Source organism: Panthera pardus, unplaced genomic scaffold, assembly GCF_024362965.1.
Source record: "Panthera pardus isolate Hobbes unplaced genomic scaffold, ASM2436296v1 HiC_scaffold_12, whole genome shotgun sequence".
NCBI lineage: Eukaryota > Metazoa > Chordata > Mammalia > Carnivora > Felidae > Panthera > Panthera pardus.
The window spans coordinates 1,653,648-1,678,622 of NW_026526677.1; the positions used below are offsets into that span (position 1 = coordinate 1,653,648).

The 24,975-nt window shown below is 66.5% G+C and overlaps 2 protein-coding genes across 7 annotated transcripts in view; one reads left to right on the forward strand and one right to left on the reverse strand.

Annotated features, from left to right (window-relative positions):
• Positions 1–24,629, forward strand: part of LSP1 (lymphocyte specific protein 1) — a 40,588-nt gene extending 15,959 nt beyond the window's left edge. For 2 of the 6 annotated variants that reach the window (XM_053899310.1, XM_053899311.1), the window contains exons 2-11: positions 13,175–13,309; positions 15,662–15,829; positions 17,568–17,763; positions 18,114–18,206; positions 18,475–18,518; positions 18,688–18,769; positions 19,676–19,810; positions 20,147–20,224; positions 20,375–20,480; positions 24,181–24,629. In XM_053899310.1, coding sequence (XP_053755285.1) covers positions 13,175–13,309; positions 15,662–15,829; positions 17,568–17,763; positions 18,114–18,206; positions 18,475–18,518; positions 18,688–18,769; positions 19,676–19,810; positions 20,147–20,224; positions 20,375–20,467 — 1,024 coding nt within the window. In that variant the 3' untranslated portion in view covers positions 20,468–20,480; positions 24,181–24,629. Of the gene's footprint in view, positions 1–4,811; positions 4,958–10,923; positions 11,349–13,174; positions 13,310–15,661; positions 15,830–17,567; positions 17,764–18,113; positions 18,207–18,474; positions 18,519–18,687; positions 18,770–19,675; positions 19,811–20,146; positions 20,225–20,374; positions 20,481–24,180 lie in introns of those variants that run through there. The other 4 variants (XM_053899309.1, XM_053899308.1, XM_053899307.1 and 1 more) reach the window with 4 other exon arrangements.
• Positions 20,722–24,975, reverse strand: part of PRR33 (proline rich 33) — a 63,724-nt gene continuing 59,470 nt past the window's right edge. Inside the window, 2 exon segments of the mRNA XM_053899314.1 lie at positions 20,722–22,180; positions 22,182–23,060. Coding sequence (XP_053755289.1) covers positions 21,731–22,180; positions 22,182–23,051 — 1,320 coding nt within the window. The 5' untranslated portion in view covers positions 23,052–23,060 and the 3' untranslated portion in view covers positions 20,722–21,730.

Below are 24,975 nucleotides of genomic sequence, written 5' to 3' on the forward strand. Positions count from 1 at the left end.
CCTTCCTCCTCCTCTACCCTTCCAGGCGTCTAAGGCCTAGCTGAAATGCTGCCTCCTCCATGCAGCCTGCCTTGGCTTCTCCTTTGACGGCATGGGGCGCGCTGGGCAGACTGCAAGCTCCTGGAGGGAGAGACAGGCATCTCAACACTCCCAGCTCCACCCAAGCCCTGACTCCGGGAAGGAGGAGGGACAAGGGGTGCGGGTCGGCTGAGAGCAGCCGGCACCCCTCCGGCTCGGGACAGTCAGGTCCCTCAGACCCTGAGTGATGGCTCTCTCCCGGCCCCACGCAGGCATGGCTCCAGGGCCCCCTGCTCCAGGGTCAGGACACGCTCCCTTGCAGCCACCCGCCCCCCCCTCCCACTCATAAGGTGGACCCCACGAGTCAGCTGCCGGGCTTCACGTGTGTTCTTTTCTGGCTCTGCCAGGCCCCCCCCTGAGCGGCTGACCAGGGGACCCTCATGCAGGACCATGCGTCTCAGGTGGGCCTCCTCCTCCCTGCCCAGCTGGGATGTGGCCGCCCAGGGGTCACTGCTGCTGTCCCCATCCAGAAACTTCTGTGGCCAGAGGACCAAGGGGCACCGGGGGTCAAGCCCCGGGGCTCACCAGCGCTGCTTAACAAGTGGGGAAACTGAGGCCCAAGAGGGCAGTTGTACCGTACATTGGGGATGACAGAAGGAGCCCCGATGCGGGCTGGGCACACGTCCCTCGTCGCAGGAGGACGTGGGCCACAAACACCTGTCCGGTGGTAACCGTGGCTCCGTTCTGAAACCCAGTGTCAAGCTGCTGTCCTGGGTGAGCAGGGGACACCCTGGAGGCACCGATGGGGCACGGCAGGTGTGGCACAGCTCAGCCGAGAGTGGGGGCCAGGCCGGTGCGCGGGCCCGGAGCCCCCAGAGGACCTGGACCGGGGAAGGTGGGCCTGCAGAGGCCAGTGGGGCAGAGACAGAAGGAAGCGGCCCTTTGGGCCCCCTCGTGGGGGGCGTGGGGGGCGGGGTGGAGAGCAGGCGAGAGCGTCTCCCAAAGAATAACCTGGGGGCGTCTGTCGCACCCCGGCGAGCCAGTCGCACACCGCACACGGGGACGCTCACGGAGGCACACGGACCGCACGGCTTCCAGGCCCAGCCACGGCCGGGCTTACACCCCCACGCGTGGACCCGAGAGGCCGGGCAGCCGGTGGCATCCCCGCTGCCCTCACTGAGATTAGTGTCTCCTGCGTCTCGGCTGTGACTCCCCGAAGCCTGGGCAGACGACCGTTGTCCTCGTTTGACCGACAGAAAACCAGGCGCAGAGAGGCTAGTGACTCCCCCCAGGCCACCCGGGGCGTGGGGGAGCCTGCCCCCCCGGGCCCCGCGCTTCACCAAAATCCTTCGCCACGGACCTCCTGGGTGCGGGGTGGGAAGGGGGGCGTCGGAGGCGGTGCCCCTCGCGGTGACAAGCTCCAGAGGCGCAGGCGGGGAGCCGGCTGGGGTGGGTGTAAATTGAATCCAGTTTAAGCAGGCTAAAAACGGGCCCGGGGAGGGGGACTCGTCCCCGTGCCCCTCCCGTACCCTTGGCACGGCTTGGCACCGTCCTTGCGGCCCTGGGGGCCCTCCTCAGCTGTCAAAGCTTCAGGGGGGCAGGGCCAGCCGGGGACCACTCCCTCCTCCTGCAGCCCCCAGCCCAGCTCTACCCCCCTTGCAGGTGGCTCCCTCCTGTTGCCCCCGGGGTGACGGGGGGATCTAAAGCTCTGCCCGGGCCCACCTTGGGCCAGGCCCGCATTAGCGATGACCGGGGGGCAGCAAGGGGACCCTGGGCGCCCTCACTTCCACAGGCCTCCTGAATTCTGGGCTGCTTTCCCGGGTTAACAGTCTTTGGGAGCCTGGCTTTCTGAGGCAGCGGCCTGGCTGGCACAGCCCAACGGGGCTGGCTGGGTCACCCTGCTGGCGTCCTTATCGGCGTTTGGGCTCCCAGTCTCCCAGGGGAGGCTCTCGGGCTGGAGGAGCCTGGCACAAGTCCCTGTGCCCACGCCTCCCCCCCACCCCCGACAGCCTTCAGGCCTGGCCCCCGCCCCGGGGACGCCAGGCCCGGGAGGCCTCTGGGGACCCCTGTGTGGCCAGCAGGGCAAGGGATGGGGCTGGCCCAAGGAGGCGATGGGTGGGGGGAGGCCAGGCCTCCAAACCAGGTTCCAAAGAGGCGTGGCTGCCTCAGGCCCACCCAGGGCCCCAGATGGGAGGGGGCTGCCCTTGCCCTGGCAGAGCCCCGGTGTCTGGTGGGTGGTGCTGCCCTGGGACCAAGCGGTCTGTCGGCCAGAGCCGCCCCAGGAACCCCAGCGAGCTGGCATCGCGGGGGGTGTGGGGACTGAGCGGCCCAGCCCCCTGGGCAGGACGTCAGGGCCAGAACCCAGAGCACTGAGGTTCGGGCCAGGCTCCAGTCCCGTCCCTCGAACCAGAGCGGGACAGGGCGGTGAGCAAGCAGCAGCCTGGGTGCCTCGGGCACCTGTGGGCTCGCCACCCCCCCACGCCCCTGCTGCAGCATCGAGAGGGCACCCCGTGGCTCGTGGGCCCCGAGGGGTGGCTGGAGAGGCCACGGCTCCCAGGAGCGCCTCGTCTAGCTCGGACTGGCTCCGCACAGGTTGGTGGCCGGGGGCCGACGCACACAGGTGTCCAGGGGCAAGTGGGAGCTGGTGGGGGGGTAGCCCTGGGGGGCCCCTGGGGGCAGGGAGAGTGTGGGATCTGGCGGTGGCCCACCCTGGAAGGTGAGAGCGTGGCTGTGAGGGGCATTGCCCACCCAGGAAGGGAGAGGTCCGGACGCGGGTTTGACACGAGGCTGGGGCCGGGGCGTCGTGTGCCCGTGGGCTGTGAGGCTCTTCTAGAGAGTGTCCCTGCAGGCGTGGGGACAAGGCCATGGAAAGAGAAAGGAGGTGAGAGACAGGGAAGGGGATAAGGAGGAGGGGGCGAGGAGCAGGAGGTCTCCACGAAGGCATAAAGAGGGCGTGCAGGGATGGAGACGTGATGGGGATGGGGACAGGATGGGGATGGGGACAGGATGGGGACAGGAAGGGACAGGATAGGGAAGCAAAGAGGACAGGATGGGACAGGACAGGCATAGGAGAGGGATAGAGGGGGACAGGACAAGAGAGGACAGAGACAGGACAGAGTAAGGACAGGACAGGATGGGACAGGGGACGGGATGGGGACAGGATGGTGGGCAAGAGGAGGGCGAGGTCGAATGAAAGCAAAAAAGAGGGAAAGGATGAACGAGGCAGGGGATGGGGTGAAGGCGTCGTGGAGGCTCATCAGCCCCTCCCATGTGTCCCCTCCCAAGTGTCTCCTCCTATGTGTCTCCTCCCACATTGTCTCTCCTACGTGTCCCTTCCCACGTGTCCCCTCCTGCGCTGCTCCTCCCATGTGTCCCCTCCCATGCTGTGCACCCCCGCTATCTGCCCCACATTGTCCCATGCTGTCTGTTCCACCCTCTCCACACTGTCCCCTCCAACACTATCCACCCACACTGTCCCACCCTGTCTCCTCCCACACTGTCTCTCCTCTATTGTCCCTTTCCATGCTGTCTGCCCCATGCTGTCCCCTCCACACTGTCCTCTCTCACATTGTCTCTCTCATACCGTCCCCTCCCATGCTGTCTGTCCCATGCTGTCCACCCCCACTGTCTGCCCCACACTGCTCTCCCCACGCTGTCCCCTCCCACGCTGTCCCCTCCCACACTGTCCCCTCTCACATTGTCTCTCCCATGCTATCTCCTCCCATGCTGTCTGCCCCATGCTGTTCCCTCCCCTATGTCCCCTCCCACACTGTCCACCTCATGCTATCCCTTACCAGGCTGTCCCCCACCTGCCGTCCCCTCCCATGCCGTCCCCTCCCATGCCGTCCCCTCCCATGCCGTCCTCATGAAGCGGCAGAGGGCAGGAGGCCCCAAGGGCCAGAAGGTCTGGGAGGAGGTCTGGGGCGGCCAGTGTAGCGCCTGCGGCTGTTCACCGGGGAGATGGGAGGGGCCGGAACGGGCAAGAAGGAAGGAGGGAAGGCCAGTGAGGCCGAGAGAGGGGGACAGGAGAGGAGAGGGGCTGCGGGTGGGGCCGCGTCTCCTCTGAGCGGGGCAGACTCCCTCTCGACCCTCCGGGTGCCCTGCACCAGCCGGCAGCACCTGTGCGCTTGGAGCCCCAAGTCAGACGCCACACTGATCAGCCTCAGTTTCCCCTCCTGCAACAGCCCCCAGATCCCGCCCGTGTCCTCAGGGACAGACACCAGGACAGGTCTCGCCCGACTCAGCCAGCGGGCCACCCCAAGCCCGGCCCCGCGTGCCCCTCCGTGTGGATAAGGAAGCTGAGGCTCGGGGAGGGTTCGAGGCCCGGTGGGCAGGCAGCGAGGGTCTGCAGGATTAAGGGGCACACGGCCAGGAGCTGTCACGGCAAGACTGAATGGGGGCCAGTCCAGGGGTACAGCCCCGGCTCCTGTTCTGCCATGCCCCCCTGGGTCCCCAGGATACTCAGTCCCAGGGGTTGGAGCACCTCAGAGGAGGGGCTGGGGGCAGGGGCAGGTGGCAGAAATGGCCCTGGCAGTGTCCAGCACGGGGTCAGGCCGCTCCGTGCACTTGGGGGCTCTTCGGGGAGGCAGGGCCGGGAGCCGATGGCAGGCGGCTGAGCCAGGCTGCGTCCGGGGACGGGGGCGGGCAGCCGGGCTTTGAGACCCCGGGATGACAGCCATTTGGGCACTGACTGGGCAGAGCCGGGCGCGGGGCCCTCGGGGTGTGCGGAAGACCGGGGTACGACCCGGCAGGGGGATGGGGACAGGGCGGCAGAGGCCCCAGCCGGTGCCAGCCACCAGTCGCGTGTCATGGAACGTGCCAAAGCCCAGCCTCGTGAGCGCTCTGAGCCCTGTGCCAGGCGGTCCCAGCCCGGCTCAGGAGCGCCTGGCTTCCCTGGAGGGCCGTCCAGTGCCAGGAGGAGCCGGGGCCGGGACTGGAGGTGAGGCCGGGGCCACCAGGCAGCCGGGGGGGGGGGGTGTGGGGGACCGTGGGGTCAGTCCCACACACGGCCCGGAGGCGTGGGCAGGGGCAACTCGCTGACGCAAAGGATGCAGAGGGGCGGGGAGGGGGGGGGGGTGCCTGGGTGTCTCCTGGACACTTGGCCCGGACCCGGCAGCACTGTGGTCAGTGACTCGGAGAAGAGTCACAGCACGTGCAGCGTGCTGGGCAGACGGAGGGACGGTGAGTCCGGGGCCAGTGCCCGTCTCTGCCACGCCAGCATCCCACAGGCAGGGCGAGCCGGGGGGAGGGGGAGGCCTCGCTCTCTGACCCCAGGCCCGGAGGGGCAGGCCAGCCAGAGCAGACGGGGGCAGAGATGCGGAAGAGCCGCGGTGCCGGGGCAAGGAGGCTGACGGTGGAGCACATCACAGGAGGTAGGGTACCCAGCAAGAGGGAGGTGACGGCCAGCCAGAGGGACATCAAGCTGGGTTCTGGACCTTACTGTGGGCAGAAGGGGACAGTCCCCGATCCAGACTCTGGGAACCGAGGGAAACCTGGGAGAGAAGGACTTGGAGGCAAAGCCCCCACGAGGAAGGTTTCCGGGACACAGACTCTGTCTCCCTCGAGCCGGAACCCTCTGCCAGCGAGCAGGCGCCTGGGCGACAGAGACTCCCCGGCACAGCCGCCTTCCGGTCAGGCCGTTTGGGCACATGATGAGGGTCCACCCAGCTGGCCCGGATGCCCTGGGGACCGCTGGTGGGATGGGCTGCCCTGGGCTGGGTCACCCTGACTGGCATTGGGGGGTCTGGGGCGAAGCCGGCCCTGCACGGGGCTGTCGGGGGAGAGGCCCGCCCGCCCCAGGGAGCCTGGGCGGCCACGTGCTGGAGGGCGGCAGTGGGCAAGGCAGGGGACCAGGAGAGCAGCTTAGTGGGGGGTGCGTTGTGAGCAGGGAGGGAGGAAGGGAACCCCAAGGAACGGTTCTCTCCCTACACCACTTTCTCCCGGAGGGGGCGCCCGAGCGGGATGTGCTGGGACTGGGGGGGTCACCCAGGAGGGGCGTGGCTCTATGTCCGGACTGGGGGGATGGGAGCAGAAAGGAGGGCGGCCTGCACACTGTTTTGCTGCCCCTTCCTCTCCGACGGGCCCTCTGCTCACCCATGTCAACCATCACTGGGCGTGGGCACCAGGGACCCTGTCCCGAGAGGACTTCCTGCCGGCCAGTCCCCGATGGCTTGGAATAGGGGCCCTCGCCTGTGGTCCCTGAGCCACAACTTGGGCGCAGCGCTGGCTTTCTTGGAAGCTCTAAGGTCCATGGGTGCAGGGACCTCACTGTGGGCCCTGTCACCTGACGGGATAGAGAGCTGGTTGAAGAGGGGGGTGGGGACGAATAGGGGACAGGCCACTCCAGACCTACGAGCAGGGGAGGGGGATGGGGACAGCGGGTGGCAGTGGCTGCGGTCTCTTGTCTCCTTTTCCCAGGAGGAGACCTCTCAGCCCCCCCCTTCAGCTGTGAACTGGGGTGGCCGTGCCCCCTAAGTGGGGTGAGAACCGGGTGGCATCTTGAGGCCTGAGGTGGGGGGCATCCCGGGCCAGCCAGGGTCTGGAGCTGGTGCTCCTCAGGGGACCCCGGTGACCTGAGGGCCAGGGCAGAGACGACCCTCCCTGATCTGCCCCCGGGGCTGGCAAAGAAAGATGGGCAGAAAGGGGATTCCTTGGCTTTGGGGGCTCTGTGGGGCAGCTAGGGGGTTTCCCCAAACAAGAGCCCCACCAAGTGCCACCCCACTGGGGGAAGATGAGGGCAAGGAGGCCCAGCGAGGGCCCTGCGGAGGTGACACGGTGGTTAAGGGGGTGCTGGCCTCGATGGCGAGAAGGGGATGCCCAGGCAGAACGTGGGCCCGGCTAGGGGCTCGGGGCTGATGAGGGTGTAAAGGATCCCGGTGGAGAAGCCGCTCTGGACTCCCTCCCCTCCCTGCCTGCCCCGGGCAGGGCTCCAAAGGCCCAGAGCCCCCCAGCCGGGCCGGCCGGTGGCTGGGAAGGAGCGAAGGTCCCTCCTCTCAGCCCTGGCCTAGGCCCCGGGGCAGGTGGAGCAGGGCCCCCAGAGGCCGCGGCTGTGCCCCACATCCCCCAGCACTAGGCCGGTGTCCTGGTGTCCGGGGGCCTCTGTCCCTCCCCACTTGCCAGGGTAGCTTGTGCCCCCAGCCTGTGCCTTTCTCTCTGTGAGCATGTCCGTGTCCCCTCCTCTGGGGAGACTTCCTAGATGGGACCTGCCCACCAGGACCAAGAGGGAGGTGGTGTGGGGCAGGCCAGGTCGGCCGACGGTGCCAATCCAAGGGGAAGCGGGAGCTGGGGTGGCCTGGGGAGGGGTCTTGGTTCACACGGGTGTGCACCCTTTTTTACAGCTGGAGAGCTGAGGCTGGGCCTGGGGTCTCATCCTGGGCAGGGGGTCAGAGAGACCAAAGCCACAGCCCCTGCCCTGGTCCCAGCCCCTCCACCTGGGCTGGCGGGCTGTGTGGTTGCCTCCCTTTGGCCTTCACCCCATCCCCCCCTCACCCCTTCAGCCTTCACCCCATCACCCCAGCAAGGTCAACAGCCTTCCCCCCGACCTGTGTCCCCTGCAAGCTGCCTTCCACGGAGCTCCTCCCTGCTCAGAACCTCCTGGGACCCCCAGAGTCCCTAGCTGCTCTGCCTTGGGTCTTCCGAGACCTAACAGGACCCTCAGGCCCCTGGGCCCTGCCTTGTTAATGCTGCCCCCTCTGGAGCAACCACAAAGGGGAGGGGCAAGAAGGATCGAACTCCTGCACAGCTGGGCAGAGCTGCGTGAGGTGCCAGCCTGTGAGGGGGAAAAACGGGGGAGGAGGAGGAGAGGAAGAGGAGGAGGGGAGGAGGGGAGGAGGGGAGGAGGAGGTGGGGAGGTAGGGAGGAAAAGGAGGAGGGGGGAGGAAGGGGAGGAGGAGGGGAGGAGAAGGGGGAAAGAGGAGGAGGGGAGGTGAAGAGGAGGAGTGGAGGGGGAGAGGAGGAGAGGAGAAGGAGGGAGGGAGGAGGAGGGAGGGAGGAGGAGGGAGGGAGGAGGAGGGAGGGAGGAGGAGGAGGAGGAGGGGAGGGGAGAGGAGGAGAGGAGAAGGAGGGAGGGAGGGGAGGAGGAGGAGGGAGGGGAGGGGGAGGAGGGGAGGGTAGGGAGGAAGAGGAGGAGGAGAGGAGGAGGAGAGAAGAGGAGGAGGAGGAGGAGGGGAGGAGTAGGGAGGGAGGGGAGGAGGAGGAAGGGAGGGGGAGGAGGGGAGGTAGGGAGGAAGAGGAGGAGGAGAGGAGGAGGAGAGAAGAGGAGGAGGAGGAGGGGAGGAGGGGAGGAGGAGGAGGAAGGGAGAAGGAGGAGGAGGAGGGGAGGGGAGAGGAGGAGAGGAGAAGGAGAGAGGGAGGGGAGGAGGAGGAGGGGAGGGGAGAGGAGGAGAGGAGAAGGAGAGAGGGAGGGGGAGGAGGAAGAGGGGAGGGGAGGAGAGGAGAAGGAGGGGAGGGGGAAGAGGAGGAGGAGGAAAGGAGGAGGAGAGAAGAGGAGAGGAGGAGGATGGGAGGAGGAGAAGTAGGGAGGAGGGGAGGAGGGGAGGAGGAGAGGAGGAGGAGAGAAGAGGAGGAGGAGGGGGAAGAGGGGAGGAAGGGGGGAGGAGGAGGAGGGGAGGAGGAGAAGTAGGGAGGAGGGGAGGAGGAGAGGAGGAGGAGAGAAGAGGAGGAGGAGGAGAGGAGGAGGGGAGGAGGAGGAGGGGAGGAGAGGAGGAGGAGAAGTAGGGATGGAGGGGAGGAGGAGAGGAAGAGGAGAGGAAGAGGAGGAAGAGGGGAGGGGGGGAGGAGGAGTGAGGGAGGGGGAGGATGAGGAGGGGAGGAGAGGAGGAGGAGAAGAGGAGAAGTAGGGAGGAGGGGAGGAGGAGAGGAGGAGGAGAGAAGAGGAGCAGAAGAGGGGAGGACAGGAGGAGGCGGGAGGGAGGGGGAGGAGGAGGAGGGGAGGGGAAGAGGGGAGAGGAGGAGGGGAGGTAGGGAGGAAGAGGAGGAGGAAAGGAGGAGGGGAGGGGGGAGGAGGGGGAGGGAGGGGGAAGAGGAGGAGGGGGGGAGGAGAAGAGGAGAGAAGAGGAGGAGGAGGAGGAGGGGAGGAGAAGAGAAGGGGGAGGAGGAGAAGTAGGGAGGAGGGGAGGAGGAGAAGAGGAGAGAAGAGGAGGAGGAGGAGGGAGGAGGGGAGGAGGAGGAGGGGAGGTAGGGAGGAAGAGGAGGAGGAGAAGGGAGGCCGGCAGGAAGGAGGCCTAAGGCCTCGGTGCTCCAGGCCTCTCCCTGTGCCCCAGGCCTCTGCTCCCTGGTCACGTGAGACCCTGCTACCCCACTGCTGTCCCGGGCTCCCTGAGCCACCGCGTCCCCAGTTAGCCTGGTTACTCTCCCTGGGTCAGCGGGGTCTCGCCTCACCCGTAGTCCCTCTGTCTCCCCAGGGACTCTGGAGATCTGGAGGCTCCTGTCCCCTCCCGGCCCGGAGCCCTCCCTGCCAGTCTAACTGCATCTCCCCTCCTCCACGCCCACTGGGCCTCCTTCCAGAAAGGACCTGAAGGCTGGCACAGGGCTTCCCGGGGCCGCCTCACGGGGGGCTCAGAGACTCTCCCGTCCGCCTCCCCGCAGCCGCCCCTCCGGGGGCCACCTGAGCGCTCTGGCCGCTGGCCTTGGCTTGGCTCTTGTACCCTCTCCCTGGCCCACACACTCCGGTTCATCTTTCCGACCCAAGTTCAAGGTCGTCTCCTGGGCTCCCCTGGGCAGCGGGGACTGGGCTCGTTGCGGGGGGTGGTGGGTGGTGGGGGTTGTCCACCTGGGGCAGTGACTTTGAGGAAGCCCGGAGATACGCCCGGAGGACCTGCTGCCGGAGGGGGCACGGCTGGGAGGGCGGTCTGGACCCGCGCCAGGGCCCTCGGGTGGGGTGTGGGGGGGAGCCGGATCCCCCCAGCTGCATCTCCTTGTGCCCACCCCTGGCCCCGGGCAGCCAGCGTGCCCCTCCCGCCGCCCCAACCCCCACCCACCTGCTCATTTTGGGGCCCGCCTTCGAGCTCCCCACTCACCCCCGCTGCCGCCTCTCTGCAGGGACGAGTGACCTCCGGGGCCCTGGCGGTGCCCACAGACCCCTCCTCCTGCTGCCTGGGGCAGCCCCCCGCCCGCCTCGCATAACCAGTGAGGGGCACCCTCGGAGTTGTGGGGCGTGGGGCTGCCCTCCCCTGAGCTCCCTGACGGGGTCCCCGACCTCTGCCCTTGGGGGCTCGCTCTCTGGGAGTCGGGGGACGCTTGCCGTCCTGCTGTCCCCGGAAGCCAAGGAGGAGGAGGAGGAGGCCTCTCCCCCGGGCTGGCTCCCACTTCACTCACGGGCTCTACGGCCCGCCGGAGGGACCAGTGGCTCTGCAAGTGTCCACCCCGGTTGACAGCGTAGAACCCCCTGGCGAGGCGGGGCGCGGAGGGGGACCAGAGACCCCGGGGGGTGGTCGGTCCGCGGTGGGGCTGACCAGGGCTGCTCCCCCGGCCTCTCTGGCAGCTTCCCTCTGGCCGTGTCGGGGACACCTGTGCCCAGAGGGTCCCCCGCAGACCTGAAGAAAGGGTTCTCCGACGACAGGCCTGGCCCTGCCTGGCTGTCCTCCCTTTGGGCCCCTGCCCCCGAGCCCGGCGCCCGAGCTCTCCCCCTCGACCTTTAGGCATCAGAGACGGGTGGCCTTTAGGCCTTTAGGCGCCGGACAAGCGGCCTGCAGGGGGCAGAGTCAAGCTGGGACCAAACCCACGCAGGCAGACAGGGGAGGAAGGAGGTGGGGGCAGCTGCGAGGGCCGGGCCGGCTCAGGAGCCTATCACGGGACCCTGGTGGGGGGACCGGGGGGCCGCAGAGGGAGGAGTGGGGGGCCGGCGCCCCGAGTCGGGGCCGGTAGGCGGTGGACGTGGCCAACGGGGCAGCCCCCGAACGCGGGGACCCCCACTCGGAACGGGGAGCTGGGAGGCGGCCCGGGGCCCGCTGGGGTGCGCGCGCCCCGTGCACCTGGGTGGGGGCGAGGGCCCCGCGGCGGAGCCCGATGCTGGGGGAGCAGAGCCCCACTCGGCAGCCCCCGGGGCTGAGCCCCGGGCTGCAAAGAGCCAGAGCAGACACAGGAAATAGCCTAATTGCGTTCGCTAAGGAACACCAAATCCTTACAGCTGCACGCGGGCTGAGCCAGGGGCCACGGGTGGGGGCGCGCCCCCATCGCCGGTGTCCTGACAGCTCCGTGGAGCCTGCCAAGGGGTCTGGGCTGCTGGCCGGGGAAGGGGGGCGCCTTTCCCAGGCCAGAGGCCCCCACCCCACCCCAGGAGAGCCGCCCCCTCTCAGTTCCCAGAACGGAGCCCAGCTGTGGAACAGTGAGGGGTGAGGTCACGGGAGGGGCCAGAGGGGCCGCAATTACTCACATCCTGGGGCTGGTGGGAGGGGGGAGGCGAGGGGGAGGGCCCCTTGTCCTTGGGCCTCTGGGGCTCCCGGCCCAGGGCTTTGGGGAGACGCCAGGAGACCCCTACCCTGTATCCCTTGTCTGCCTGCCCCCCCCCTCCCACCCCACTCCCTGGCCCCTGCCTGTCAGGGCTCCCGGGGCCACGTGCAGATGGCGGGTCGCAGAGGGTGGCCCTCGGAGGGGCCGGCTCACAGGGCCGCTGTCGGGGCGATGGCAAGGACAGCAGAAAACGGGGGTGTGGAGCGGGGACCCCGGACCTGCCATTTTGGCCCCCGCCTTGTTCCCGCTCTGTGAATCCGTGTGCGTTGCTGTGGGGTGTTTGGAACCGTGGGTGGAGGGTGGGTGAGCGTGCCACGCGGGCCTGGGTGTCGAGCTCACGGAGGACGTGTGTGTGTGTGTGTGTGTGCACGCGCATTATTGCCTCGTGTGCACCTGGGCGTGCAAGGGGGGGCCGGGCCCGCGTGGGGCTCTTGTGGCCTGGACATACCGCCCGACAGGTGGACCCCAGAGGATCTGTTCATGTCTGTGTGTGGGGGTGACAGGCAACTTGCGGGCTCTGCACTCAGATCTCGGGGCAAGGGTCTGGGGAGCGGGAACCACGACCCTGGGCCCCGGGGGCAACACTTCCCCAGATAACGTGGCCCTGCAGCCTCCGAGCCGAAGGCCCAGGGCAGGATGGGAGCAGGCGTGGGGAAGGAAGGGCTCCCTAGGCCCCCGGGGGGTGGGAGCCGAAGGCACTTCTGAGCATCGAGGGTGGGAGACCAGGGGTGCTGCGGGGCTGAGCAGGTCTGGAGTCCCAGGTGGCCATGGCGGGGGGCGGTGGCGGGGGAGCGGGCCTGGAGCCCGGGGCTGAGGAGGGCCTGGCTTTTGTCTGGGAGGCTCTGGGAAGACCTGGGACAGATTAGATCATGGCTGGCAGGGCTGCTGAGACCATGGAGCCGGCCGTCCCGGCCAAGGGACGGAGTCCCAGAAGGAGCGGGCCGCGGGGTCAGGCGGCGGGCAGCAGCGGGAAGGGACCGAGACCCCAGGCTAGGGCAGTGAGCCCTGCAGAGGCAGAGACCAGGACTCCCCTCTCTGGGTCCAGTGGAGCCTGGGTGGTGGGGGAGGCAGGGGCCGTGTCGGCGACCCAGGCCCGGGGTGCCCCCGGATGCTGACAGTGTGAGATCTGCTAGGCCAGGGCCAGGGGGACCAGGCTGTGAACCCCTCGTCCCAGGCTGACCTTGTGTCGCCCTTAGTGAAGGACCCCGAGAAGCCACGGGGGTCAGCGGTGCACCGAGGGAGCAAGCTCTCTGGCTCTGCGGTGGCCTCGGGTCCGTCCTCTGTGAACGGGCCAGAGAGGTCAGGTTCAGGGTGCAGGCAGCCTCTTCTTGGGGCCCTTGGGGGGGCAGGAGGGAGGGCCCCAGCCGGGGTACCCGGGGCAGGGAGGTGGCTGCCCGGCTGGGGCTGCCCCTGGCCTGACAGTGCCTGATCGGCGAGGCTGCTGCCACCGGATTCCAGTGGGGACACGTGGCACCTGTCTGGTACCTGCAGCAGCCGCTTCCCAGGGCCTCGGGGGGCCACAGAGCCAGGCCCGCCCGTGTGTCCCGGCTCTGATTAGGTCCAGGAGGCCTGGCTGCTGGGCTGGGGGGGGGGGGGAGGACAGAGGGTCTCAGTCCTGCCTGGGACACCGGAGCCCCCTCCACCACCGGGAGGACAGGAGCAGCGGGGGGCGCAGGCTGAGGCCCGACTGACGCTCCGTGTCCCCCAGGCTCACGACTCAGCGGAGCGCGGAAGATGAGGAGGAGGCCGCCCGCGAGCGTCGCCGCCGGGCAAGGGACAGGGAGCTTCGGGCCCGGGACGAGGACGGCGGCCAGTCCCCCGAGCCGCCGGAGCGGGAGAGCCTGTAAGCCATCCCCCAGCAGTCCGCCTGGCCCCGCTCCCCCGGGCAGAGGGGAGGCTGGTGGTGGGGCCCTGGGCTAGGGCTCCCGGAGGAGGAGAGTGAGGGAGGGGCTCAGCGTGGGTGCGGAGATAGCTTAGGGTGAGGGTCCCTGAAGCCTGAGGCGTCAATGGAGGCGGCCGGCCGGCCGGAGGGACTCACGTGCGGCCACCCCTCCCAGCCAGCCTCCCAGAGCGCTGACTCAGGCTCTGGCCGCCCTGCGCGGCCCTGGCCCCTGCTTGGACCGACACTGACCCCAGCTGCGTGGCCCTGGCCCCGGAGCCCCCCGCCCAAGCTCCCTGCTGCCGGTGACTCATGGAGGCCACGTCCAACTTGGCGGGGCCGCAGGCCGGCTCGTTTCCTCCCTGGGCCCAGGAGGCCTCCGCGGCCGGGCTGGGCTGTTTTTACAATAATGCCCCCCTTCCTCCCGCCCCTGTTTTGTTCCATTTTCTCCGAGTCAGCAGCTCTGGGCGGGGTGGGGTGCTGCAGCGGTCACGGCCCCTCAGGCCAGGTCCTCAGTTTAGATAGCAGGGGCAGGGGGCACATGGGGAGCCCACCAGCACCAGATCCCAGTCCTGCCCTGACGGGGGTGGGGGGCGGGGGACAGGGTCTCACCCTGCTGCCCGCGGAGGGAGCAGTCACCAGAGCCCTGGAGGGAGACATGTCACCCACACACGGGGACCCCAGGGTGACAGGGGAGGCACAGCCCAGCAGTCAGGGGGCCCTAGACGAGTGGAGGAGGCACAGCCCAGCTCTTGGGGAGCCTTGGACTGATGAGGGAGGCATAGTTCAGCTCTCAGAGGCCCTAGACCGATGGGGGGCACAGCCCAACTCTTTGGGAGCACTGAACTGATGGGGGAGGCATAGCCCAGCTCTCAGGGGACTCGAGACCAAGGGAGGAAGCACAGTCCAATTCTCAGGAGGCCCTAGACTGATGGGGGAGCACATCCCAGCTCTCAGGAGGCCCTAGACTGATAGGGGAGGCATAGCCCAATTCTCAGGGGGCCCTAGACTGATAACGGGAGGCCTAACCTAGCTCTCAAGATATCCTAGACTGATGGGGAAGCACAACCCAGCTCTTAGGGAGCTCTGAACTTATGGGGGAGGCATAGCCCAGCTCTCAGGGGACTCTAGACTAATGGGAGGGACAGAGCTTAATTCTCAGGAGGCTCTAGATTGATGGGGAGACATAGCCCAGCTCTCAGGAGGCCCTAGACTGATGGGAGAGGCATAGCCCAGATCTCAAGAGGTCCTAGAGTGATGGAGGCACAGCCCAGCTCTTAGAGAGCCCTAGACTGATGAAGGAGGCATAGCTCAGATCTCAAGAGGTCCTAGACTGATGGGGGAGTCACAGCCCAGCTCTCATGGGACTCTAGACTGATGAAGGAGGCATAGCCCAGCTCTCAGGGGACTCTAGACTAATGGGAGGGGCAGAGCTTAATTCTCAGGAGGCTCTAGACTGATGAGGGAGGCATAGCCCAGATCTCAAGAGGTCCTAGAGTGATGGGGGAGGCGCATCCCAGCTCTTAGAGAGCCCTAGACTGATGAAGGAGGCATAGCCCAGCTCTCAGGGTACCAAGACTGATGGAAAAGGCACAGCCCAGCTCCTGGGGAACCCTAGACTGATGGGGGAGGCATAACCCAGCTCTCAAGGGATAGACTGATGGGGGAGGCATAGCCCTGCTTTCAGGGGAGCCTAGACTGATGGAAGAAGCATAGCTCAGCTCTCAAGGGACCCTAGACTGATGAAGGAGGCATAGCCCAGCTCCTGGGGAACCCTAGACTGAAGGGGGAGGCACAACCCAGCTCTCAAGGGACCCTAGACTGATGGGGAAGGCATCGCCCTGCTTTCAGGGGAGGCTAGACTGATGGAGGAAGCATAGCTCGGCTCTCAGGAGGCCCTAGACTAGTGAGAGAGGCACAGCCCAGTTCTCAGGGGACCCTAGACTGATGGCGGAGGCACAGCCCAGGTCTTAGCAGGCCCTACACTGATGGAGGAAGCACAGCCTAGCTCTGTGGGAACCTTAGTCTCATGAGGGAGACATAGCCCTGTTCTTGGGGAGCCCTAGCTTAATAGGGTCAGACACAACCTCGGCCTCAGGCAGCTCCAGACTACGGAGGAGACACAGTCCTGCCCTCAGGGATTCTCTAACAGCGGGGAGGCTCAGCCCAGTCATGCGTGCTGCCCCTGGCAGACAGGGTCTCCCACCCCTGGAGCCCAGGGTCTGAGGAAGGAAGGAGAGGTGGCCAGTGTGTATAGCGTGCCCCCTGCCCCTCATGGCCCCGTCCGGCTCTGAGCACCCGGTGCTTCTCTTTTAGCCTCAGCCTGAAGCCCTCGGAGGCCCCTGAACTGGATGAGGACGAGGGTTTCAGCGACTGGTCCCAGAAGCCAGAGCCACAGCGGCAGCCCTGGGAGGCCGGGGGGGCCTCCAACAGCGGGGAGCCCCCTCGGAGCGAGAGTCCGGAGGGGCAGCAGGAGGAGAACAGGCAAGTGGGGGTCAGAGGCCGGAGGCAGGGTTACCAGGCAGGGGCGCTCTCCAAGCCCCCAGCCCGTGCCTGAGCAAAGGCCACCGGCCCCGCAAAATGCCCCCCGGGCTGGGAGCAGGGGGAAGGGAGGAAGAGAGCTAGACGGCGGCGGGGCGGCGGGCCGAGGGGCTGCGGGGAGGGGTGGGGAGGAAATCTCATTCCTGGGCTCCCCAGGGCCCCTGGGCCCCATCCAGACCAGCTGCGGCCCGGCCAGGGTGTTGCCACATCAGCACACATCTGCAGCCCACTTACGTAATGGAGGCTCTGCGCCCCTGCCGCCCGCCCGCCCCTTCCTCCCTCGGGGCTGGCTGATCTCCATTCCCACGGAGGGGAGCAGGTATTTCCAGATGTGTGGGCCTGTGAGTTGGCCTGGAGGGACAAGCTTTCCAGATGTGCAGACGTGTTTGCTGGGCTGAACAGGGCAGGAGGGGGTGGGGGCCCAGGGATGGGGGGCTGCTCCGGGAGCTTTACCCCCACCCCAGTTCTGGGGTCTGAGGCACCCTGCAGGCGTGCTCAAGGGCCCCCCACCGTGGGCAGGGTCCAAGCTCTACCCAGGAGCTTCGAGCTTGGGGGACACCACCTCCCGGCCCTTTAAGGCCACTCTAGTCTCCATCTCTAGCTAGGACCGTCCCCGTCTCCAGTCTTCCAACCACCCTACCAGCAGGCTCCTGCACCCCAGGAGCCAGCTGCCTGGCTGGGGCCCTGGTCCTGGCCACCCCCTGGTCACCGGTGCCCCTGCAGGCCTCATTTTCCCCCATCTGCCTTTGAGGCTCAGTGCACACCCTACCCTTCTGAGGTGGGTCTGGGGTCTGCAAGGATGGCCTGTCCCCTGGTGTCGGGTGGCCGCAGCCCTGCCGGCTGCCTCCTCTTTCCCGCCGGCCTCAGGCCACAGCTGTTCCCAACAGCAGGGGGCACTTTGGCTCTTCTGTTGAACCCTCCTGCTCTGCTCACAAGCAAGCCTCCTCCCCGCCCCACACCTGCCTGGCCCCGGGACCCGCTGGAGCTGAATGGGCCCTCTGTGTGCCCGGCCGGCTCGCACTGACCCACCTTGGGCGGTGGGTCTGGGTCTGGGCTGGCACCAACACCAAGGGGCGTGAAATCATGGAAAATGCGAGAATTTCTTGCTGGTTCAGTCCTGCTCAAATGCAGAGCCCTGCTGGCTGCCGGCGGGCATAGCCAGTGCAGGCAGCCCCTCTTCTCAAGGGTGCCGTCCTAGCTGTGACCTCGGCCCTTGCCTTGTCCCTTAGCTGATCGTCCCCCAAACCACCCACAGATCCTGCCCTGCTCCTATGCGAAACCCTTCTTCCTCAGGCCCACCTGCCTCCCTCATGGAGCAGGGCAGAAGCAGGCGGAGGGGGGGAGGGCCTAGGCCAGCAGGGTGGACACAGACAAGCATGGGCCGGGGGCTGGGGCCCATCCAGAGAGTCTGGAGACCGGGTCCGGCCTCCCAGTGTGAGGCGAGAGGGGGCTGAGGCAGCGGGCCCTGTCTACAAAGGCGCCCCAGGGCTGGAGGGCTGCCTCCGAGGTCCTTGGGCCCACTTCCCCCGATGAGGCTGGGGTCTCAGGATTCCTTGGCACTCAACTGGTCAGACCGCCCCCACCTTCCGGACGGAGAAGCTGAGGTTTGGAAACCCAGAGGGACTCAAACCCAGCAACTGAACGATCTTCACCGGGATTGCATCCCTCCCCTGCCCCCCAGGCCCCATCAGCATGCCTGCGGGAGCCAGGGTGGTGATGAGCAGAGTCCAGCCAGATTCAGCCTGGAGGAGTTGCATCTGAGCCCCAGCTCAGAGCTCCAGGACGGGCCGGGAACAGAGGAGACAGAGCCCAAGAGCCCAGAGGGGACCGTCCAGGGCAGCCTGGGGCCAGCAGAAGCCGAAGAGGCAGACGAGCAGGTGATGGTGGCTCCCTTTGGGGTCCGGGTGCACCCCGCCCCTCGGGCTGGGTCTGTGTCTGCTGACCGTCTGCTCAGCAGGCTGCCCTAGAGGGAGACGCCCCCCCCCCACCCCAGACTCTGTGGCACCCGCATTCCCAGAGGGAGGAGGGTCTTCGTGACCCTGGGATCAAGCGACTTTCCTCTGGACTCACCAGTCCCCACTGCAGAGAATTCGAGAAACAGAGCATGTCAGGGCTGGAAAGGGCCTGAGGCCCAGGGAGGGGAAGATGTTTGCTCCAACAAGTCCCGAATGGGGCAGGAGGGGTGCAAGGGGTGCTCATCATATAAACTCTGATGTTCTATTCCTAGCACCAGAAACGCCAGCAGCCCAGGACGCCCAGCCCCCTGGTCTTGGAGGGTGCTACCGAACAGGGCTCACCTCCCCTGAGCCCCAGCACCAAAGTAGGTCGAGCCCCAGAGCCTGCTGCCTTTTCCTCTTTCCCAGAATCACAGCACCAACCCCACGACAGCCCCAGAGAGGAAGCCACACGGCAGTGCCAGGAACACGAGTACACCCTGCTCTTTCTCTGCCATCCCCCCAGCCTGGCACTCAGCACATCCCTGAGAAATGAATCAGCGGATGGCTCGATTGGTGGATGGGAGTCACTGGGGCAATGGGGGGGTGGGGGGGCTCTGGTTGGAGACCCACATCTCTGCTTGCCTTCCGCAGCTCATCGACAGAACCGAGTCCCTGAACCGCTCCATCAGGAAGAGGTGAACCTGCTGCTTTCCAGACTAGGACTTGGGGTTCCCCAAGACGGTGTCGAAGAGAGGGGCCTGGGGGCTAGAGATGCAGAGCCCCGAGGGAGCTCTGGTAGGGGCCAGGGTGGGTGTGGAAGCCCAGTGAGGGAGAATGGGGCGTGACCCTTCTCCTACCCTCCAGTAACAGCGTGAAGAAGTCCCAACCAGCCTTGCCCATCTCCAAGATTGATGAGCGACTGGAGCAGTACACACAGGCCATTGAGGTATGCTCAGGCCTCCCTTCTTCTGCTGGGTCCCTCCTCCATTCACATACCCATTGTCTCATCCCAACCACACCCCTCCATCCAACCAAGACCCTTCTATGCAACCAATACCCCTCCATCCAACCAAGACCACTCTATCCAACCAATACCCTTCCATCCAACTAAGACCACTCCATCCAACAAATACCTTTCCATCCAACCAAGATCCCTCCATCCAACCAATACCTCTCCATCCAAACAATATCTCTCCATGCAACAAAGACCACTCCTTCAAACCAACTCCCCTCCATCCAACCAATACCCTTCTATGCAACCAAGACCACTCTATCCAACCAATACCCTTCCATCCAACTAAGACCCCTCCATCCAACCAAGACCACTCCATCCAAACAATATCTCTCCATGCAACAAAGACCACTCCATCAAACCAACTCCCCTCCATCCAACCAATACCTTCCTATCCAACCGATGCTCCTTCATCCAACCAATGTCTTTCCATACAAACAACACTCCTCCATTCAGCGAACACCCCTCCATCCAACCACCGCTCATTCAGACCTACACCTCTCTGTCCTACCAATGCCCCTCTCTCCAACAACCCCCCCATTCAATCCGTGCTCCTCCAGCCCTATGTTCTGAGCAGCATGATAGCACCACATCTGTCTCTTACCCCACCATATCACCTGTGCTCCTCAGATCAAGAAGGTGTTTCACAAGTACACCAAATGGAGGCACATGCCTTTTTTTTTTCAGAGTGCCCTGCCCTAGCCCCTTACTGGGAAAGCACTCCTCTGGAAATACAAAGATGTAGAAGAAGTCATGTATTGGAGACCCTCACCCTGGCTTCTCTGACATGTCCCATGTGGCTGTCCACTAAAGTGGTCCTGGGTTTTTCCTCCTCTGCAGACTGCTGGCCGGACCCCCAAGCTGACCCGCCAGCCCTCCATTGAGCTGCCCAGCATGGCTGTGGCGAGCACCAAGAGCCGGTGGGAGACAGGAGAAGTGCAGGCTCAGTCCACTGCCAAGACCCCCTCTTGCAAGGTAACACCCATCCCAGGGTGAGGTGGGGTCCCCTTGGTGAGGCAAGTATGAGGCTGTCTAGGCTGCAGTGTGGGTAGACAGAGCACTGGGATGTTTGGGGGGTGCTCACCAGGCTGGCCCCCAGAGTGGAAGGCCATGTGGGGGAACTGGTGGCCCAGTGCATGTAGGTGGTGCCACTTTCCCTTTCTTACTTCCTCCCCTGGGCTCTCGTACAAGGGAGTGGGTGGGCAGGCCTGGGACCCAGCCGGGCAAGGCTGGACAGGAGAGAAAGGACCACGGCTTTGAGTTCCCTGGTCGAGGGTCTGCACCTGTGACATGTCCTTCCTCTGAACATAGGATATCGTAGCTGGAGACATGAGCAAGAAAAGCCTCTGGGAGCAAAAAGGAGGCTCCAAGACGTCATCGACAATTAAGGTAGGGTCTAAATGTGGCTGATGTAGGGAGGGCAGGTCTAGCAGTTGAAAGCAAAGAGGGGCTATCCTCAGTGTATCCGGGAGGGCTTCCCAGAGGCAGCACCATCTCCGTTCTGCCGCTCTCAGCTTTGCTCTTGGTCACCTCTCCCAGCAGAGCACTCCATCTGGAAAGAGGTACAAGTTTGTGGCCACCGGACATGGGAAGTATGAGAAGGTGCTTGTGGACGAGGGCTCGGTGCCCTAGGCTGCCCTTCTTGGTGAGTCCAGGGCAGCAGCCCGAGCGTGAGGTGTCGTGTGTGTGGAACGGGTCCTTCTGGGAATGTGGAGCCATGGACAAGGCCCGCTTTGTTACAGCTGCAAGGGCGGCCTGTGGGGACTGAATGCCCGGCCTCGGAGCTGGTCGGAACCCACACTTGGCTCGCTCTCCTATACCAGCTGGGGGCCCCTCCAGGGTCCACCACCCCGCCCATCACCTGGTGAAGAAACATGGTCCACTGCCGTGGTTAGACACACTTTATTAGTGGCCTGGGTCCCAGGATCCATTTACAGCACCCGTTATGCCCTGCGTGATGCAGCTGGCCGCCTACTGGCTGCCTCTTCCCCTCCTGAGTCCTGCACCCAGGCACCTCCGTGTCCCTCTGCCATCACTGCTGACCCCATCAGAGCCCTGGCCCCTGTCTCGAGTCAGCGGGGACTGCAGACGCGGGGGCCCCAAAGCCGCATGAGGCCTGGGGTCCCCTCTGCTGCCTCCCCTGCCCCGGGACCAAGGACACCCGTCCTTACCCAGCCATCGAAGCTGGGCCCCGCCCCCATCTCCCGCCAGCGAGCCCCCCTCACACCTTGCCCCCCAGGCGGGGGGATCAGAGGCGGGCAACAAAAGGAGCTGAGCCTGGGGTCTGGCCTCCCCCCACCCCCCACATGTGTCAGGAATGACAGTCAAACCGCTGATGCAGCCACTGGTGCCCACGCACAACTGAGTCGCCCTGGCCAGCCAGCCCTGCTCTGCACAGCAAACAGAAATCTGTCCCCCATCTTTCTCGGAGGGGCGGGGGGACCACAGAACCCAGCCCCAGCATCCTCCCTGCCCTGCCGGCCAGCAGCCCCTCAGGAGCCCAGGCACCCCCCTGCACCTCCTTGCCCCGAGTCCCGAGCCATGGGCCCTGCTGTGCGGGGCCGACTCATCTACCCGCTGCCTCATCACTGAGCCGTGTTCCTTCCTTCTTGTGCGTGGTTTTACCCCGTTAGCCCCATATATATTCTAACCCAGTGCAGACCCCTTCTCTGCCCCAGTCCATGCCATGGAGACCGGCCTCCTCCCCGACCCCAACTGCCCCTGCCGCACCCCGCCACAGTCCTTCCTGCTGCAGCCTGTCCGTCCCGCACCTCCCGGCTGCCCGGTGTCCGTCCGGCCCTGGCGCCCTCTGCAGTGGCCGTGGCTCCCCAGCTGGACCCGCTGTCCCTCTTCTGTCCACACCACGGTCCTAGGCCCCGGTGCCGCCCTGACCGGTCACTGGAGCTTCCAGCCAGCTGCCGTCCGGTTGAAGTTCTTGGGCTTGGGGTTTAGGTCCACGACGGAGTGGACTATAGGGGGCGGCCGGGCGGCTGCCTCCTGCAGCTTCCGGGCGTTGAATCGCGGCCTGCACAGGAAGGGCAGGCGGCCCAGGCCGGCCAGGGTACAAGCCCCATCCCTGGGCCCAGCCGGGCTGCCTTGGGACTTGGCCACTGACATGCGATACAGCACCGCGTCCCACATCCTGGAGGCCCGGGAGGCTGGGGGCCGGGACGCTGGGAGGGCGGGGGCTGTCACCTCTTGCCCCCCGCCCTCTGGGCTCTGCTCTGGCCCCGGGCATGGGGATGTTTCCGCCTCCTCCATCAGCTGCTTCTTCAGGCGCGTCCAGCCGCTGAGCCGGGGCCTCGGTGCAAATTTGGGGACAGGGTATGGGTGCGGGCCTGAGGGCTGGGGACGGGGACGAGGCCGCCCGGGGACTGGAGACCTGCTCGGCCTCAGCGGCAGGGCCAGCCACAGGGGGCTTCTCCACGGGCTCAGCTGAGGCCGGCCTGTGAGGCGAGGGTCCCGGTGAGCGGTAGGTGGGGACTATGGGCACCACAAGCCGAGTGCCGCCCTCTCTGGGCACCAAGGCCTCAGGGCCAGGGCACTGAGGAGGGGGAGCCTCAGGGCAAGGACCGGCAGTCTGGGCCTCTGTGGGCAGAGGGCGGATGTGGGCCGCGGGGGCCGGGGGCTGGGCCCCAGGAGGGTACGGGACCGTGTCCCGGTCCTGCCCACCAGGCCCCCCATCTGGGGCCGTCTGGCAGGGCTCCGGGGTCCTGGCCCGTGGGGACGGCACGAGCCGGATGTGTACCTGGCTGACGTGGGTGGCCCCTGCCGTGGGGGCCGAGACCTGCGTGAAGCCGCTGGGGGACCGGGTGGGGTGCAGGGCCGGCGTCGTGAGCCGGAGCCCCGTGGCCTTGAAGTGGGCAGCCAGGCTCCTGTGCTGAGTGAAGCTGAAGGGGGCTGTGGACGTCTGCAGGGGCGATGCCACGTGCTGGATGACGGAGGGGTGGGGGGAGCGGGGCAGGGCGGGCACGGAGCGTGGGCCCTCCGCGGGGCGCGGGGCCGTTGGCTCCTGGTCGTGGCTGGCCTCACTCACGGGGGACAGGGAAGTGCGGAAAGCCCCCAGTGGCACGGGGGCCCCGCCCCCGGTCATCTTCTTCCGGGCAGCCTTCCTCAGAAGTTTCTGCAGACGAAGGTTGTCCTTGCCTGGCTTGGGCAGCAGGGGTGGCGGGGGTCCCGAGGGCCCCGGGGGGCACAGGCCAGCCACGATGAGCATCGTCGCACCCTGGGGTGGAGAGGGACAGCCGTCACAGGCCGGCCGTCCTCTCTGCCGGTGCCCCGCCCCCCCCCCACCCCGTGGTGAGGTAGGAGCTCCTGAGGCCCAGAGGGGTCACGGCCCGACCCTGACCATCAGAATCTCTGCTTCCCAAGCGCCCGGCACCTGCCGGGTGTGTCCCTAGCAAGTCTGTCCACGTCCGCAGCTCTGCGGGGCGGCTCTGCCTCCAGCCGCTTCAGAGAGGAGCCCACGGAGGCCCGAGTGACTCGGTGGGTGACGGCCGAGGGCGCCGCCCGGGGGCACAGCCTAGACCGTGAGACCCGTGGACGGGCTCCAAGGGGGAGGCACGTGCTGGGCCGGCCGCCCGCCGGGGCAGGAAGAGCGCCCGCCCGCAGACGCGTGAGGGGCGCCACACCGTCGCCAGTCTGACCACAGGCTCGTCCACTGTGAGCCAGCGGTGAGGGTGGCGGCCAGAGGCTCAGGAAAGCTGAGGCTGCATCATCAGAGGTCGATTGGCCGGGAGGTGGGAGCAATTTTCGCTGAGCTACGCTAAATGGGATATTCCCGCAGACATCCTGGCTGGGGTGGTCCTGGCCAAGCCGCCCGCCCTGGTTTCTGGGCGCCACGTGCTCGCAAGGACGTTGACAAATGGCGTCTGGGCCAAGCCGGAGGCCGGCCGGTTTGTGGGAGGAAGGAGGCCCGGAGCTGCCGGCCTGTGGGGGCCGGCTCTGTCAGGCGGGAGCGGGTCTGCCTGGGGAGGGGCCTCAGGGGTCTGCCCGGGGTTCCCGCTCGGCTGTGCCTGCTTCGGGGGGGCCCAGGACCCCAGGGACCGCGGGAGCTCTGGGGCAGCCAGGCTAGCGGGAGAGCAGGCGACGGGCACAGCTCCCTTCACCTTGGATCCCAAGTAGGCCCGCGGCCCCGGGGGGGCCCCCGGTGTCAGGAAGCAAGCTTCCAAGGTGGAAGCGGACGTGGGGTTCCGGTGGCTGGAGCAGGGCGGCTGCTCCCGGGGGAGGGGGTGCCGTAGGCAGGGCCCGCGTGGCCACCAGAGACGGGCTGGAGACGCGGAGGGCAGGGGGTAGCCCCCTCCCCGGACCGGAGCCTGACACCCCCACCCATGCCGGTGTTCCAGCTTTCCTGAGACCGCAGACAGCTCGGGCAGCACCCTCCGCCCTCGCAGGGGCGAGTCCAGCCAGACGCCCACCCCGGCCCTGCCACGGGAGCCGCTGCCGTTGCCTGCCTGGCCTGCCCGCGCCCGGCCAACACCCACCACCGTCGCCGTCTCTCCACTCCTCGACCCCCCGACCGCTCTCCCCTCCCGCTCTCTGACCCCCACTCTACCTCGCACAGCAGGGGCAGGAGAGGGACTCTCACTGGTGATTGACCAAAGGGGCCGCCCCCGCAGAGACCAAGAGTCCCCGAGGAAGGCCCAGCCTGGGCAGAGAGAGGACACGTGCTGGGGGACCTCCAGGTCAAGAGACACCAGCGCCTGCACCACCGCATTCTCAGGCCCTGCCCCCTCCCTGCTCCCGGCTTGCAGCCTTGTCCTCCGTGTGCAATAAAGCTCCTTGTGTGTTCCAAGTGCTGGCTCTGTGTCCATAACTGGGGGGAGCGACAAAGAAGAGGGCCAGCCCGGTGGGAAGTCCTCCCCAGCCCCTGGACAGTGGTAGGATCCAGAATCAGACACTCTGTCCTGTTTCATGGTCTTCTGCAGTATTAGACTCCGAGATCTGAGGTGTGTGGTGGCTTAAGTTGGGGCGCATATGATGGGGGGGTTCAGTCTTCCTCTTCCAGAACATCTATGATGCTTCCCTCCTTGACTGGCCAGATTAAATTTTACTGCACCCGAAACAGTGTGCATTTCTGATCTGTACCCCTAGACTGCGAACTCCCTGAAAACAACACCCACCTTGGGGTCATCCCCCAT